Genomic DNA, 17218 nt, shown 5'->3' on the forward strand with positions numbered 1-17218 from the left:
AAGGCTGAGAGAGAGCTAGCTAGGGGTACATGGAGGAAAAGTCAAGTAGTCAATTATGACACAGTGTTTTGCTTATACCATTAAAGACAATGGTATCTTTTCCTTCCTCTCCTCCTCGCTTAAGCTAAGGTGTACTGTGGTGACAGCTGTGTTTGAGCCTCCTTGCTCCGGTGTCAGAGGTCAGACTTGGGGTATTGGTGAGTCTGAAAGCCTTCAGTCCCCATGTCTGTTGACACGCTTCATTGAATAAATGCCCCCATCATCCTTCCCGAAACGCCTCTCTTTACAGGATTAGGCTCTGACAAACATCTCTTTATTCTGTGGCTGAGGCTCCACCACCCCCGCCATCACCTCCAGCGTTCTGTACTGTTTGACTGGGCGAGGTCAGAGGATGTGTCCGTCACAGGTCCGGTGGCCAATTCCTGCACTCCCAGCTGTGACCTTGGAAGTCATGCCCAATGGCAGCAGGTTCAGATGCTACTGTACATCCCAAGAGACAACCCCCGCATTTAAAACCCTGCATCAGGGGCTCCACTCACCCATTAGGCCAAGTATCACTTCATAGAGGACTGTATCACATACTGTTGGACAGAACAACAAAGAAAAGTAGCCACAAAAACATATTAACTTATGAAATATTGGGTAACCAAGGACTTTTTGTGGCAAAAATAAAAAGATTTTCCAAAAGCACTTTGAAGGTAAGTGCACCTTTTCTTAGTTGTAGTAGCAAGATGGAATAATTAAAATGTGTGTAATTTCGGGGAATTTGTAATTATTAAATTGATAAATGTTTTTAGTAGATAAGATGAAACTTTACTGATCCCACAAAGGAAAATTTAGGAATTAAGATACAGTTACACAACATTATATTGATAACGTAATCAATATTCTCTGGCTTATCATAACGCTGTAAACCTGCCTGACATGTTAAGTTAAAGAAGTCTTGCTGCAAGAATTTTCTCCAATAAAGTTGAGCCTTTAAAGGCAACACTGATTATTTAAAAATTAAACATTATTGTGTTGGGATATTGTGAATATATAACTGCAATCATAGGATGTCTTAAGATTAAGAACTGAAACTTCCATATGAACTATTTTACAGTAATTATAAGCACAAACATTCAAGACAGAACCATGGAGGCACTGCTACTGACTCTGCTTGGACTGCAGACAGTGATGGGAATAGGGTAAGTGTAATTCATATCAGTCAAAGTAGGATTTTTGTTTGGGATTAAGCACATTTTACAGTGTAAACCACTGGAACAGCAACAACCCTGGTTAAAGCCGTGCAAAATCAATTATGAAAATAATGTTTCTCTAAGCTTATTTATACTTATTTATTTCATTCAACAAGACCAATTTTATGAGAGATTTTCCTGTGACTGTAGAAATGCATTACTTGCTGCTGTGCATGCAAGCAACATGGCTACAAATGAGTCATAGTGCTTAATTGTAGTGCTTTATTCCTTGCTATGAATCTATCGTAATACCAATTATTAAAAAACTGAATTAGATTTATTAGCTTCCATCAGGTTTGACCAGAAAAAAGAGACTTAACACATTGCCATCCACTAAAGTGGATTTTTAGTAAGATTTAAGTTTTTGTTTTGTTAGACTTTATGCAAGTACCTTTGTCCACAACAGTAAACTTGAACTTGAAGTGATAGGGGGGAATTTAAATCTGTGCATCGTGCTTCAGACACTGGTGTGAACACACGGTGGAGGAGAGAGTGGAGCGAGTCCTGTCACCACGTCTGCAGCTTGAAGTGAGCTGTTCTGAGGTGTACCAGTATAACACCCAGGGCTGGAGGCTGGATGTGGACAGGATGCGTGTTAAGCATGGAGGGGATGATGGCATCGCACTCTACTACAAACAACAGGGTTCCAAGGCATCCTGCTTCTTGTACAAGTAAGTAAAAAGTTGATCAACAATACTGTACTGAAACAACAACAACAACAATAACAATAATAATGATAATAATAATAATGTTTATTTAGTATAGCACCTTTCACAGAATATGATAATAGAATAAAATTCACAAAGTGCTTCACAGGAATAAAAGTTAAACATACAAACAATAAAAACATATGCCACAAGTTCAAGTTAACATAAAAACAAAACACAGGCAACAGGGTACCTCAAGAGGAAACAAACAAACAAACCATCACTTCACATCACACGCAACTCAAGGTGACACAAAAGCCAATTTATATAGATGGGTCTTCAGTTGCTTTTTAAAAGCATCTATGGAGACTGCAGACTGTATGTGTAAAGGAAGAGAGTTCCATAGTGTTGTAGCCACAATTGCCTTGCACCATTTGGAACCATTTGTAGACGGTTCAGACAAGTTAAAATGGAATTACAGTAATCTAGCCGGAATGACATGAATGTTTGAATAAACATTTCGAGCTCCGGTTGTGATAAGACTTGAGTTTTGTAATATTTCTTAGATAGAAAAAATGCATGAGTCAGTGATTTAATATGCTGATCGAAATGCATAGCCTGGTCAAATATAACACCGAGATTTCTTAAGTTAGACCAAACAGCTGAGGAAGGAAAGGGACCCAATACTCTTAGCAACCTTGGGAGCTATACTGTCAGAAGCAATGATAAGAACCTCTGTCTTGTCATTAAGCTGTAAGACGTTGTTTGACGTCCAGTCCTTAATGGCAGTCAGACAGTTGTGCAACAGCCTAACAGTGATAGGAAATATTGTTATAAAAATTATGATCGCTACACTCGAGTTCATTTTTAAGCACAGAAGTGGGTTGAATGTCAACAGGAGAGGGGGGGGATCATACTACCCACCAGAACAGTGAGGTCTTGTATGGAAATAAGAGAGAAACAGTCCATTGACAGCTGAAAAGCATAAAGTGAAGAGGGGAATAAATGGGGGGATAGTGCTAGCGCTGACATCTCTAATCTTACCAACAAAGAAGGAGAGAAAATTGCTGCAGTCCTTGTTTGACCAAACGGGCACATCCGGAGGTGCAATAGGAGTCTCTGGTAAACAGGTGAACATAGGATCACTTAGGGTGTTCTCAATCCTCATGTTTGGGATAAAAATTTTTACAGATGCAACAGGTTTGAAAGGGTTTCTCATAAGTTCAATAGAATCAATGCACTATTGTTTGTGTCCAGCTAAAAGATACGTTGAGATATTTGTACAAATAACATTTCCAACTGTTGTTGATGGTAATATGATGAGGGATCATGCTCTTGTTGCCACAACACTGAGTACTTTGTAGCCTTCAAAACATGGAATAGAAAAAATGATGGACATAAACCTGTTTGATTATGCTGTAAAGTTGGGCATTTTAACATGGGAGTCTATGCAAATCGGCTCGCTTTTGGAGCTAGCTTCAAGTGGCCATTCTAGTAACTGCAGGTTTTGGCACTTTCGTGTTGGCTTTGTTTTTCAGCCACAGAGGTTGCAGCTTGCTTTATGAACATGTAGGAATATTAATACTTTATTAATGAATTACCTCGTCATTAGGGCACCACCTCCTTTTTGGTTAGGATTTGTTAGTGCCGGGAGGGAGCACTAACCCTTGTTCAGTTTAATCAATGAATCAGTCTCACAATTGTAAGTTCTTGTCCCAAACAGTGACCTCTGTTTACTGCAGCTCAAAGAAACAACCAACCACTTTTAGGATAAATGAAGACATTTATTAATAGCTTAACGTCTTGAGGATACATGATAAAGCATAGATAATATAATATATACAGATAATATACAGAACATAATAAATAAAAAGGAAGTAAAATAAATACATAAATAAATAAGGCCTAAGAATGATAAAAATTTATAAAGAAAATTATTCAGCAAGAGTGGCTCGAAGTGTGTGACTTTAACGTTGTTCGACATCAACCCTTGATCACAAAGCCATGTCATGCCCTACTGTTGAGGTGTGTCGTCTTGGTAGAGGCGTCATCTTGGCAGGTCCAGCGTTGTTTGATGCAGCATCACCAGCGGTGTTGCAGTGAAAGAGCCCGTATCAGCTGTGGACTGTGGCACATCTCAGTGGATGCAGAGGCAGTGAATGCTGGTAAAGAATCAAGCCGTTTCAGGCTGCTCTGGCAGACTCTTCAGGCCGGCTTCACTTCTGGGTTGCGGTCTTGCTCTCAGAGAGCAGTTTCAAGTGTTCTTCTTTTTCTTCTTCTTCTTCCTCGTCTTCAAGGGTTTAAGTTGCAGATTCAGGCTTTTGGTTGGCTTGTAGTAACTTGAGTTAAGTGTCGAATAAAGTTTAGTCTGACTACGCTCAAGTCTTCAGCGGCGTCTACTTCAAAATAAAATACTGTACATGTTTACTTCAAATTAAATTACTATACGTGGAAATACGAGACTTAATGTTACTAATAAAACAAAACAAATTAACTTGTTGCAATAAAAGATTAAACACAGATATATTTGGTTGATAAAGAAATAAAAGACGTCTTAAGAGTTTTCTTGAGTTCTTGGAGGCCAGCTCAAAGAAGTGTCTTCTAAAGGGTTTCATGCCAAATTATTGATGAATATTCACTTTCTTTGTTCTAGAGGCTTTAGGTGTGGCTGGTGCTTTGCAGCCTGCGTCTCCTGAAGTAAAGGAATTTGGTGAAATATAATTCTGAGTTTTTACATGCAAAAACTCACACTTCAAGTCACTGTTACCTATTATTTCACATTAAAGCTGTAAACACATTCTTTTCATGTCCAAACATTCATGATATTTCTGATTAATAACGGTTCTGTCAGCTTGTGTATTTGTGAAACCATTCAAAAACAGTTAAACAATTTACATGATTCATGATAAGTCAGTTCTTCTAATAACAAACATTAACCTTCATATTAACACTTCACAGTGTCTAAGCATACAACCTTCATTAGTTCAACTTTCTCAAACTATTTACACAACTTAAACTATCTACTAAAATAAAGTTTAATACCATAGTGAAAGGAAATAAAGTCAGGCAACACTTGTGTGATTAGATTACTTTCAGAAACAACAAGTTGACATAACTTACTTTCTAATATAAAGGCATTCAATGTGATTATTGTTTAACAATAAAAGAAACTTTAAACTCAAATCCTTCAAATATTATCTATACATTCCTATTATTTTAGAAACTTCATTCTTTCAACCAAACTACTTGTCTACTTTAACTACTAAAATATGATTGTTTATGAGGTTAATAGATCACAAGTTAAACACTTAAAATACAAATACATGGTTATTAAACATTCATTAACTCTTCACATAAGGGAATTCAACTCTTGTCAATAGAGGAGCAGTATTGTTACCTGTTAGTATAAAAGGATAATACAATCTAATTCTTATTTCTCTTTAGTAGATAGTCATACATCTATGAAAGTTATACCGTTCTTCTTGTATTTACATGACAACTAACATGATATAAGTTACATGATGATTAGACCTTTAATTTACATGAATTTCAGGTTTGTCTCAGATTTGAAAGGGGCTTCACGAAGTCCTCAGGAATGTGGATTAGTTTATGGCTTTGGTGATAAGAGCCTGTCATCCATCTATAAGGTGGGAGTTGTTTTCCTCCGGTCCAAGTGGCCTTTAGGGTCATTTCATGCTTTTAGTTCGTGTTGTAAATCAACTTATCGAAATGGTTTCTAGGAGGTTTTTCTGAGTCTGTTGAGCATCACCGATAAAACCCCCACTTGGAGGGTTGCAAAGTCCAGTTCTGGAGGCCGAGAGTCTGCTCTTACAAACTTAGGAAACCAGGGAGTCTGTCTCTTATTTTCCTTAAGAATCAAAGATTAGTCAACAGAATTAAAGAACAAGCGGTTGTCATCCTGCAAACAACAAAAATAGAACTGCGATGGCCGGGAATCAAACCCCAGCCAACTGCTTGGAAGGCAGCTATGCTCACCACTATACCACCATTGCTGTGCAAGATGAGGATTTTACTGCAAAATCAGCATTTTATATCAGTGTAAGAATTCAACAGGGAGAGGAGGAGGAACAGAGGAGAGGAAGAGGGAGGTACACCAAGCAGAGAAGAGAAGAATGTAGCTTGACATACCTGTAACTAAGAGTAATATTATTATTGACTACAGAAGCTACGCTGCAAAAAACTAAATGATAACAGAGTGGATATTGTATGTAGTTATTCTATGAAGTATAGGACTGTGCAGAAGAGTAAGCAGTCCAGGTCCAGTCTAACATCTAGAATGACTTATTTGAAAGCAACCAGATTCACTGTTTCATTCTTGAAGGCATTTCACTACTCATCCAAGAGGTGCCCCCTACGGTTCTCCTGGCTGGTGGCTTCTGGCTTCTCAGAATTCCATCAGGCAGGGCGTGAACAAGATTAAGGCATCGTTGTCGGCAGGATTCGAACCTGCGCGGGGAGACCCCAATGGATTTCTAGTCCATCGCCTTAACCACTCGGCCACGACAACCACCCTATTGTTGGGGCGTCAAAAGCATACGTGTCACATGTGTTGTTCCACTAATACCACACTACAGTACAACATTCATATCATCGCCTCACAAAGAGCTTCACAGACAGTTTGTAAGGGCAGTATTACTCTTCAGTTTTGGTGCATGACTGTGTCTCGATAGAGATCTGACAGGTAATAAAAGAAAAGCAACCATGTCACGGATATGTCACATCACCATCACCTACAAATAAAAAACACTATTGTCTTTGTTTAACTTAGCGAGAAGTACTCCACAAGTTTCTCTGTCCTGTCTTATTACGCTTTTCTATTAGGGAGTGTTCTCAATGTTCCGTCCCATTCAGTGTGAAGCCTTTTGATTTTTCGTCTCTGCTGAGGTGATGTGATGTAATGTCTACAAGTTTGTTGTCATCATAAAACCTGTTGGAGATGCCGGGGATTGAACCCGGGGCCTCATACATGCAAAGCATGCGCTCTACCACTGAGCTACATCCCCCCGTTTACAGAGCAAATTAAGATAGCAGACATATGAGAAGAGATTGAACAAAGGGCTGTAGCACAACTTAAGCTGGATATCTACTTCAGCGTAAAGGGGATACACTATAACTACAGCAGCTACATGTGTAGGCCCTGAAACCACAACGTAGGCTACACCACAAATGATCCAAAAGTCCAGAACCCCAAAAATTCAGTTTGCAATCATGTCAAACTAAGACGAGCAGCAAACCTTCACAACGACAAAGTAAAACCAGCAAATGTTTGGCAGTTTTCTCTATTGATTACGTGAGCAATGAATCCATTACAAAAAAGAGAATTTTCAGTCAAATTCCCATTCACCACAAATGTTCTTAAATCACTCGTACGTGTCTCTGAAGAACGAATCTGTTCGTACCAGTGGTTCTTGCATGAGGCCCACTGTCTCAAGAGAGTGGTCTTTTCACCTTCTGTGATGTGATACAAATTCAAGAGTTTGTGATATGTAGCACAACAAGCTAGCGAAGCTCTGTAAACCTAGCCGTGTTGCAGTGTCGTGTGACTACACTCCCGAGACTGAAAACAGTTGTTCATCAACAATGTGACGGACCCCTAATTTTTAATCACTTCCCAAACGTTGTCGGGCAGGTTTCGTAAGAGGACCTGAGGGAACCCTGTGGTATGTCTGCAATTTAAGGCAATTTATTAGAAGAGACCAACAGAGAGCTGACCTGCACCACTCTATGGAAGACAAAGACAAAGAAGAAGACGAGCTTTGGACAGCTTTGGCGCTGCGTGACTTTTAGCCTCAGGAAAATTTAAACGGGTCAGTTATATAAAAAACCTCCCACTGTTGAGTTGTCATGAACGGGGAAATTAGCTATAGAGACCAAACCCGGGCGAGGAGCATTTCACATTTTGTACCAGGCTGTAAACATGTCTGTTTCTGCTGTAAAGCTGGGCATTTCAACATGCAGCATTGGGGTCTACGCAGATTGACGCACTTTTGGTGACAGCCTCAAGTGGCCATTCCAGTAACTGCAGTATTTGGCACTTTCGCACTGGCTTGGTTTCTCAGCCACAGAAGTTAACGCTTGCTTTGTAAACAACAAAACAGAACTGCGATGGCCGGGAATTGAACCCGGGTCAACTGCTTGGAAGGCAGCTATGCTCACCACTATACCACCATCGCTGTGCAAGATGAGAATTTTACTGCAAAATCAGCACTTTATATCAGTGTAAGAATTCAACAGGGAGAGGAAGAGGAAGGTACACCAAGCAGAGAAGAGAAGAATGTAGTTTGACATACCTGTAACTAATAGTAATATTATTATTGACTACGGAAGCTACGCTGCAAGAAACTAAATGATAACAGAGTGGATATTGTATGTAGTCAATGTATGACGTGAAGGACTGTGCAGAAGAGCAAGTAGCGCAGGTCCAGTCCAACATCTAGAGTGACTCATTTGAAAGCAACCAGATTCACTGTTTCATTCTTTAAGGAATTTCACTACTCATCCAAGAGGTGCCCCCTACGGTTCTCCTGGCTGGTGGCTTCTGGCTTCTCAGAATTCCATCAGGGCGTGAACAAGATTAAGGCATCGTTGTCGGCAGGATTCGAACCTGCGCGGGGAGACCCCAATGGATTTCTAGTCCATCGCCTTAACCACTCGGCCACGACAACCACCCTGATAAGAATCTGTTGTTGGGGTGTCAAATGCATACGTGTCACACGCGTTGTTCCACCAATACTACACTACAGTACAACATTCATATCATCGCCTCACAAAGAGCTTCACAGACAGTTTGTAAGGGCAGTATTACTCTTCAGTTTTGGTGTATGACTGTGTCTCGATAGAGATCTGACAGGTAATAAAAGAAAAGCAACCATGTCACGGATATGTCACATCACCATCACCTACAAATAAAAAACACTATTGTCTTTGTTTAACTTAGCGAGAAGTACTCCACAAGTTTCTCTGTCCTGTCTTATTACGCTTTTCTATTAGGGAGTGTTCTTAATGTTCCGTCCCACTAATTCACAAGCCCTTATATACAAATTGCACATGCATATTTTTTCAGTGTGAAGCCTTTTGATTTTTCGTCTCTGCTGAGGTGATGTGATGTGATGTCTACAAGTTTGTTGTCATCATAAAACCTGTTGGAGATGCCGGGGATTGAACCCGGGGCCTCATACATGCAAAGCATGCGCTCTACCACTGAGCTACATCCCCCCGTTTATAAAGCAAATTAAGATAGCAGACATATGAGAAGAGATTGAACAAAGGGATGTAGGACAACTTAAGCTGGATATCTACTTCAGCGTAATGGGGATACACTATAACTACAGCAGCTACATGTGTAGGCCCTGAAACCACAACGTAGGCTACACCACAAATGATCCAAAAGTCCAGAACCCCAAAAATTCAGTTTGCAATCATGTCAAACTAAGACGAGCAGCAAACCTTCACAACGACAAAGTAAAACCAGCAAATGTTTGGCAGTTTTCCCTATTGATTACGTGAGCAATGAATCCATTACAAAAAAGAGAATTTTCAGTCAAATTCCCATTCACCACAAATGTTCTTAAATCAGTCGTACGTGTCTCTGAAGAACGAATCTGTTCGTACCAGTGGTTCTTGCATGAGGCCCACTGTCTCAAGAGAGTGGTCTTTTCACCTTCTGTGATGTGATACAAAGTCAAGAGTTTGTGATATGTAGCACAACAAGCTAGCGAAGCTCTGTAAATGTAGCCGTGTTGCAGTGTCGTGTGCCGTACACGGAACTACACTCCCGAGACTGAAAACTTGATCACTGTTATCAGACTTTGGAGCCGTTTGTAAACAAACTAATGTGACCTGGGCGAGGAGCATTTCACCCTGTGAGGCGGTGTGGCTCACTGACGTATTTTAATAGTTTTTTGACAACAACAGAAGTCTGCGACGCAGTAGAGTACGATATCACAGGCTTTGGATGATGTTGATGAACAACTGAATATTTTCTTCAGTTGTTCATCAACAATGTGACGGACCCCTAATTTTTAATCACTTCCCAAACGTTGTCGGGCAGGTTTCGTAAGAGGACCTGAGGGAACCCTGTGGTATGTCTGCAATTTAAGGCAATTAATTAGAAGAGACCAACAGAAAGCTGACCTGCACCACCCTCTGGAAGACGAAGACAAAGAAGAAGACGAGCTTTGGACAGCTTTGGCGCTGCGTGACTTTTAGCCTCAGGAAAATTTAAACGGGTCAGTTATATAAAAAACCTCCCACTGTTGAGTTGTCATGAACGGGGAAATTAGCTATAGAGACCACCCCAGGGCGAGGAGCATTTCACGTTTTGTACCAGGCTGTAAACATGTCTGTTTCTGCCGTAAAGCTGGGCATTTCAACATGCAGCATGGGGGTCTACACAGATTGACGCACTTTTGGAGACAGCCTCATATTGCTATTCAAGTAACTGCAGTATTTGGCACTTTCGCGCTGGCTTGGTTTCTCAGCCACAGAAGTTGACGCTTGCTTTGTAAGCAATGAAACTGAGCTGCGATGGCCGGGAATCGAACCCGGGTCAACTGCTTGGAAGGCAGCTATGCTCACCACTATACCACCATCGCTGTGCAAGATGAGAATTTTACTGCAAAATCAGCACTTTATATCAGTGTAAGGATTCAACAGGGAGAGGAGGGAGGTACACCAAGCAGAGAAGAGAAGAATGTAGTTTGACATACCTGTAACTAATAGTAATATTATTATTGACTACGGAAGCTACGCTGCAAGAAACTAAATGATAACAGAGTGGATATTGTATGTAGTTAAAGTATGACGTGAAGGACTGTGCAGAAGAGCAAGTAGCGCAGGTCCAGTCCAACATCTAGAATGCCTCATTTGAAAGCAACCAGATTCACTGTTTCATTCTTGAAGGCATTTCTTTACTCATCCAAGAGGTGCCCCCTACGGTTCTCCTGGCTGGTGGCTTCTGGCTTCTCAGAATTCCATCAGGCAGGGCGTGAACAAGATTAAGGCGTCGTTGTCGGCAGGATTCGAACCTGCGCGGGGAGACCCCAATGGATTTCTAGTCCATCGCCTTAACCACTCGGCCACGACAACCACTCTGACAAGAATCTGTTGTTGGGGTGTCAAATGCATACGTGTCACACGCGTTGTTCCACCAATACCACACTACAGTACAACATTCATATCATCGCCTCACAAAGAGCTTCACAGACAGTTTGTAAGGGCAGTATTACTCTTCAGTTTTAGTGTATGACTGTGTCTCGATAGAGATCTGACAGGTAATAAAAGAAAAGCAACCATGTCACAGATATGTCACATCACCATCACCTACAAATAAAAAACACTATTGTCTTTGTTTAATTTAGCGAGAAGTACTCCACAAGTTTCTCTGTCCTGTCTTATTACGCTTTTCTATTAGGGAGTGTTCTCAATGTTCCGTCCCACTCACACACAAGCTCTTATATACAAATTGCACGTGCATATTTTTTCAGAAGCCTTTTGATTTTTCGTCTCTGCTGAGGTGATGTGATGTGATGTCTACAAGTTTGTTGTCATCATAAAACCTGTTGGAGATGCCGGGGATTGAACCCAGGGCCTCATACATGCAAAGCATGCGCTCTACCACTGAGCTACATCCCCCCGTTTACAGAGCAAATTAAGATAGCAGACATATGAGAAGAGATTGAACAAAGGGCTGTAGCACAACTTAAGCTGGATATCTACTTCAGCGTAAAGGGGATACACTATAACTACAGCAGCTACATGTGTAGGCCCTGAAACCACAACGTAGGCTACACCACAAATGATCCAAAAGTCCAGAACCCCAAAAATTCAGTTTGCAATCATGTCAAACTAAGACGAGCAGCAAACCTTCACAGCGACAAAGTAAAACCAGCAAATGTTTGGCAGTTTTCTCTATTGATTACGTGAGCAATGAATCCATTACAAAAAAGAGAATTTTCAGTCAAATTCCCATTCACCACAAATGTTCTTAAATCACTCGTACATGTCTCTGAAGAACGAATCTGTTCGTACGAGTGGTTCTTGCATGAGGCCCACTGTCTCAAGAGAGTGGTCTTTTCACCTTCTGTGATGTGATACAAATTCAAGAGTTTGTGATATGTTGCACAACAAGCTAGCGAAGCTCTGTAAACGTAGCCGTGTTGCAGTGTCGTGTGCCGTACAGGGAACTACACTCCCGAGACTGAAAACAGTTGTTCATCAACAATGTGACGGACCCCTAATTTTTAATCACTTCCCAAACGTTGTCGGGCAGGTTTCGTAAGAGGACCTGAGGGAACCCTGTGGTATGTCTGCAATTTAAGGCAATTTATTAGAAGAGACCAACAGAAAGCTGACCTACACCACTCTCTGGAAGACAAAGACGAGCTTTGGACAGCTTTGGCGCTGCGTGACTTTTAGCCTCAAGAAAATTGAAATGGCTGAGTTATATGAAAAATCTCCCAATGTTGAGTTGTCATGAACGGGGAAACTGGCTATAGAGACCAAAACCCTTTTTGTACCAGGCTGTGAACACATTTGTTTCTGCCGTAAAGCTGGGCATTTCAACATGCGGGTCTACGCAGATTGACGCACTTTTGGAGACAGCCTCATGTTGCCATTCGAGTAACTGCAGTATTTGGCACTTTCACACTGGCTTGGTTTCTCAGCCACAGAAATTGACGCTTACTTTGTAAGCAACGAAACGGAGCTGCGATGGCCAGGAATCGAACCCGGGTCAACTGCTTGGAAGGCAGCTATGCTCACCACTATACCACCATCGCTGTGGAAGGCGAGGATTTCGCTGCCAACTCAGCAGTTTTTGGCACTTTCCCGTTGACTTGATTTTATCAGCCGCGGAGATTGCCACTGACTTCATAAACAACAGAACAGAACTGCGATGGCCGGGAATCGAACCCGGGTCAACTGCTTGGAAGGCAGCTATGCTCACCACTATACCACCATCGCTGTGCATGGTGAGAATTTTACTGCAAAATCAGGACTTTATATCAGTGTAAGAATTCAACAGGGAGAGGAGGAGGAAGGTACACCAAGCAGAGAAGAGAAGAATGTAGTTTGACATACCTGTAACTAATAGTAATATTATTATTGACTACGGAAGCTACGCTGCAAAAAACTAAATGCTAGCAGAGTGGATATTGTATGTAGTCAATGTATGACGTGAAGGACTGTGCAGAAGAGCAAGTAGCGCAGGTCCAGTCCAACATCTAGAATGACTCTTTTGAAAGCAACCAGATTCATTGTTCCATTTTCACTACTCATCCAAGAGGTGCCCCCTACGGTTCTCCTGGCTGGTGGCTTCTGGCTTCTCAGAATTCCATCAGGCAGCGCGTGAACAAGATTAAGGCATCGTTGTCAGCAGGATTCGAACCTGCGCGGGGAGACCCCAATGGATTTCTAGTCCATCGCCTTAACCACTCGGCCACGACAACCACCATGATCAGAGCCTGTTGTTGGGGTGTCAAATGCATACGTGTCACATGTGTTGTTCCACCAATACCACACTACAGTACAACATTCATATCATCGCCTCACAAAGAGCTTCACAGACAGTTTGTAAGGGCAGTATTACTCTTCAGTTTTGGTGTATGACTGTGTCTCGATAGAGATCTGACAGGTAATAAAAGAAAAGCAACCATGTCACGGATATGTCACATCACCATCACCTACAAATAAAAAACACTATTGTCTTTGTGTAACTTAGCGAGAAGTACTCCACAAGTTTCTCTGTCCTGTCTTATTACGCTTTTCTATTAGGGAGTGTTCTCAATGTTCCGTCCCACTCATACACAAGCTCTTATATACATTGCACGTGCATATTTTTTCAGTGTGAAAAAGAGATTTTTCGTCTCTGCTGAGGTGATGTAATGTCTACAAGTTTGTTGTCATCATAAAACCTGTTGGAGATGCCGGGGATTGAACCCGGGGCCTCATACATGCAAAGCATGCGCTCTACCACTGAGCTACATCCCCCCGTTTATAAAGCAAATTAAGATAGCAGACATATGAGAAGAGATTGAACAAAGGGATGTAGCACAACTTAAGCTGGATATCTACTTCAGCGTAAAGGGGATACACTATGACTACAGCAGCTACAAAACTATTAAAATACGTCAGTGAGCCACACCGCCTACAAATTCAAGAGTTTGTGATATGTAGCACAACAAGCTAGCGAAGAATAGCATAGCCGTGTTGCAGTGTCGTGTGCCGTACACGGAACTACACTCCCGAGACTGAGAACGTGATCACTGTTATCAGACTTTGGAGCCGTTTGTAAACAAACTAATGTGACCCAGGCGAGGAGCATTTCACCCTGTGAGGCGGTGTGGCTCACTGACGTATTTTAATAGTTTTTCGACAACAACAGAAGTCTGTCTACGGCGCAAAAGAGTACGATATCACAGGCTTTGGATGATGAACAACTGAATATTTTCATCTACAGTGTGACGAACCCCTAATTTTTAATCACTTTCCAAATGTTCTGTGGCAGAGTTCGTAAGAGGACTTGAGGGAACCCTGTGGTATGTCTGCAATTCAAGGCAATTTATTAGAAGAGACCAACAGAAAGCTGACCTACACCACTCTCTGGAAGATGAAGACGAAGACGAGCTTTGGACAGTTGAGCTGTAAGAGAATGTCTACACTAGTGCACATTAGTGAAATGAAAGATGCCAAAAGTAGCCTTTAAAACATGGAACTGAAAAAATGATGGACGTAACCCATTGGTTTGTGGACTCCCGTTTTGAAGCCTCAAGTTTGCATTTCGGCCGTCGCTATCTTCGATATAGAGACCAAAACTCTTTTTTGTACGAGGCTGTAAACATGTTTCTCCTGTAAAGTTGGGCATTTCAACACAGGAGTCTACAAGGATTGACTTGCTTTTGGAGCCAGCTTTTGGCACTTTTGCATTGGCTTTGTTTTTCAGCCACAGAGGCTGTGGAAGATGAGGATTTCACTGCCAACTCAGCAGTTTTTGGCACTTTCCCATTGGCTTGATTTTATTAGCCCCGGAGATTGCCACTGGCTTCATAAACAACAAAACAGAATTGCAATAGCCAGGAATCCAACCCGGGTCAACTGCTTGGAAGGCAGCTATGCTCACCACTATACCACCATCGCTGTGGAAGATGAGGATTTTACTGCCAAATCAGCACTTTATATCAGTGTAAGAATTCAACAGGGAGAGGAGGAGGAATAGAGGAGAGGAAGAGGGAGGTACACCAAGCAGAGAAGTGAAGAATGTAGTTTTATTCAGGAAGTCAATGTCGATTCATTCTGGAATTTACGCCATTTACGATTACTATTTAAACTAAAATAATTCAAATTAGTATGAATGTTCATTCTTGATCTTAACAATACCAAATGAAAGTCCACTTACTATTTTTTTCTGGAGCTTTAAACCATACAGTCATTTCATAAAATTAGATGGAGTTATGAAATCAAATGCTATGAAATCATTACACTAATAGTCTGCATGTCAGCAGAGCCATCTCCATGACAACTAAGCAAGCCATCTATCAATGACCCTGTGATATGAAAGCTCCAGAAAAAGCTTGTAAGTGTTGTTTTGTCAAAGTAAAATAATTAAGGTGTTAAAAGTAGACAGACCCTTCTATAAATTGCCAAAACAAAGAGACATAGAGTAAACCTGTGGTATTTGGGAAAGAGACTCTGACAGCTGGACCTGCCTCAGATCCAGGAAGATATATGTCGATATTATTCCACTTGGACCTGCTCTTTGGTCTTCAACATGTTGTAATGTTTGCTATTCCTGTTTTCATACAGTGGATTTGATTTGACTGGGGCTGTGTGAGGTATCCTGTAGAAAGTGCGGTCAGAGTACGTGGTATTGGACTGCTGATGCAGTCTTTTTCTCTACACACTCCATAAGCCAGGCACTTCCCATGGCTGTGTTGTCAGATGTGCTCATGATTTTGTAGAGGGCTATGCTGTAAATCTCTACCAGTTTGGGTGAAATACATACACTGTAAATTAAATAAAAGCTATTAAGTTAAACCTTGATTTTATGTCAACATCAAGGAAATACCCGTACTTCACAGTGACCAGAATGAAAATTGAATTAATTATGAATGAATTTAATATATTGACTATTCATCTGATATGCCTGTCCACCTCAGACCACCAGAGATGGAGAGCCAGAAGGTGAACAAGACAGTGAGGGCATGCTGTGAGGGCTGGGGCGGAGCACGCTGCTCTGAGGGTAAGGACAAAAATTTGTTGTAGTTTTTTAGTTTTGTTGTAGTTGCAGTTTTACATAAAAATCTATTTTTGAAAGTATTGTATATATTGTATATAAACATAACACAAGTACTTGTCTCATCATGTTCCTTTATTTCCTTGTATGATCACAGGTTGTTGCCCAAGCCCAAAGTTCAAGCTTATTTTCATTTAATTGCTTATAAGAAAGAATTACCAATCACAACAACAAATATATGAAGACTGTGACAATACCAGATTTTGTCAGAAGTGTTTTCCTGACTCCTTCTGTCCTTTAACACTTTCCTTTTCATTGACCTCCTACATCCTTTTGCTAACCACATCAGTCTGTCCACTCTCTCCCAGGTGTAGGAGTGCGTGGCCAGTGCTACTCTACATGGAGTTGTGAGGAGTTCCCTGGACTCCATAACTCCTCCTTGATGCCGATGGAGCAGTGCTGCAGCAGCCTATGGGGACTGAGTTGGAGAAACGCATCAGACCAGACCTGCTTGTCTTGCACTTACACTCTCCTTCCAGGTCAGAGGACATGAACTCGTACTGACTTATTTCTCTTCTTCCCGAAAATTTTGCTCTAATTCCCTGATATATCTTCACTTGCTCCTCTCCAGACTCCCAGTCCTCCCCCCTGGTGCGTGGGGGTCTGATGGGTAGCATCAGGGTCCCTCAGGGTTCGGCCACCTGCATGTCCTGGGGTGGTACCCACTACCGCACTTTTGACAGGAAGCACTTCCACTTCCAGGGCAGCTGCACTTACCTGCTGGCCTCATCCACTGATGGGACCTGGGCTGTTTACATCAGTACGGTGTGTGACGGGAGAGGAGACTGCAGTAAGGTATGAAATACTGCAGATTACACCACTGATTGATGATGTGGTATTACTGGTAGCATATTCTTGTGCTTTTCTTGACTTTTCCCACCTCTAACCATAAATGAGCATGAGTTAATATAAAGAAATAATAGTGTGGACCACAAATACAGAAGCTGCCTGCCACTGAAAGCAAGTATGACCTGTGGGTTTGCTTTTACTGGGCATAAAAATCAGCAGTAATGGAAATATCT

General features: G+C 41.5%; 1 protein-coding gene and 13 non-coding genes across 17 annotated transcripts in view; 1 reads left to right on the top strand and 13 right to left on the bottom strand.

The window, feature by feature from the left end:
* The first annotated feature begins 613 nt into the window (after nt 1-613).
* sspo (SCO-spondin) overlaps nt 614-17218 on the top strand; it is a 91084-nt gene continuing 74479 nt past the window's right edge. For 2 of the 4 annotated variants that reach the window (XM_044339310.1, XM_044339313.1), the window contains exons 1-6: nt 614-698; nt 1103-1187; nt 1700-1909; nt 16060-16142; nt 16505-16675; nt 16768-16991. In XM_044339310.1, the coding sequence (XP_044195245.1) occupies nt 1135-1187; nt 1700-1909; nt 16060-16142; nt 16505-16675; nt 16768-16991 (741 nt within the window). In that variant the 5' untranslated portion in view covers nt 614-698; nt 1103-1134. Of the gene's footprint in view, nt 699-1102; nt 1188-1699; nt 1910-13798; nt 14548-14573; nt 15087-16059; nt 16143-16504; nt 16676-16767; nt 16992-17218 lie in introns of those variants that run through there. The other 2 variants (XM_044339312.1, XM_044339311.1) reach the window with 2 other exon arrangements.
* Nucleotides 6332-6413, bottom strand: trnas-aga. The gene has a single exon. It is a non-coding gene; the product is annotated as a tRNA-Ser (tRNA).
* Nucleotides 6838-6909, bottom strand: trnaa-ugc. The gene has a single exon. It is a non-coding gene; the product is annotated as a tRNA-Ala (tRNA).
* On the bottom strand, nt 8008-8079 carry trnag-ucc. The gene has a single exon. It is a non-coding gene; the product is annotated as a tRNA-Gly (tRNA).
* Nucleotides 8490-8571, bottom strand: trnas-aga. Its single transcript has one exon. It is a non-coding gene; the product is annotated as a tRNA-Ser (tRNA).
* Nucleotides 9050-9121, bottom strand: trnaa-ugc. Its single transcript has one exon. It is a non-coding gene; the product is annotated as a tRNA-Ala (tRNA).
* trnag-ucc lies at nt 10429-10500 on the bottom strand. Its single transcript has one exon. It is a non-coding gene; the product is annotated as a tRNA-Gly (tRNA).
* Nucleotides 10912-10993, bottom strand: trnas-aga. Its single transcript has one exon. It is a non-coding gene; the product is annotated as a tRNA-Ser (tRNA).
* trnaa-ugc lies at nt 11468-11539 on the bottom strand. The gene has a single exon. It is a non-coding gene; the product is annotated as a tRNA-Ala (tRNA).
* Nucleotides 12613-12684, bottom strand: trnag-ucc. Its single transcript has one exon. It is a non-coding gene; the product is annotated as a tRNA-Gly (tRNA).
* On the bottom strand, nt 12797-12868 carry trnag-ucc. Its single transcript has one exon. It is a non-coding gene; the product is annotated as a tRNA-Gly (tRNA).
* On the bottom strand, nt 13272-13353 carry trnas-aga. The gene has a single exon. It is a non-coding gene; the product is annotated as a tRNA-Ser (tRNA).
* Nucleotides 13823-13894, bottom strand: trnaa-ugc. Its single transcript has one exon. It is a non-coding gene; the product is annotated as a tRNA-Ala (tRNA).
* On the bottom strand, nt 14969-15040 carry trnag-ucc. Its single transcript has one exon. It is a non-coding gene; the product is annotated as a tRNA-Gly (tRNA).

The sequence above is a fragment of the Thunnus albacares genome, chromosome 21 (assembly GCF_914725855.1).
Source record: "Thunnus albacares chromosome 21, fThuAlb1.1, whole genome shotgun sequence".
Classification (NCBI taxonomy): Eukaryota; Metazoa; Chordata; class Actinopteri; order Scombriformes; family Scombridae; genus Thunnus; species Thunnus albacares.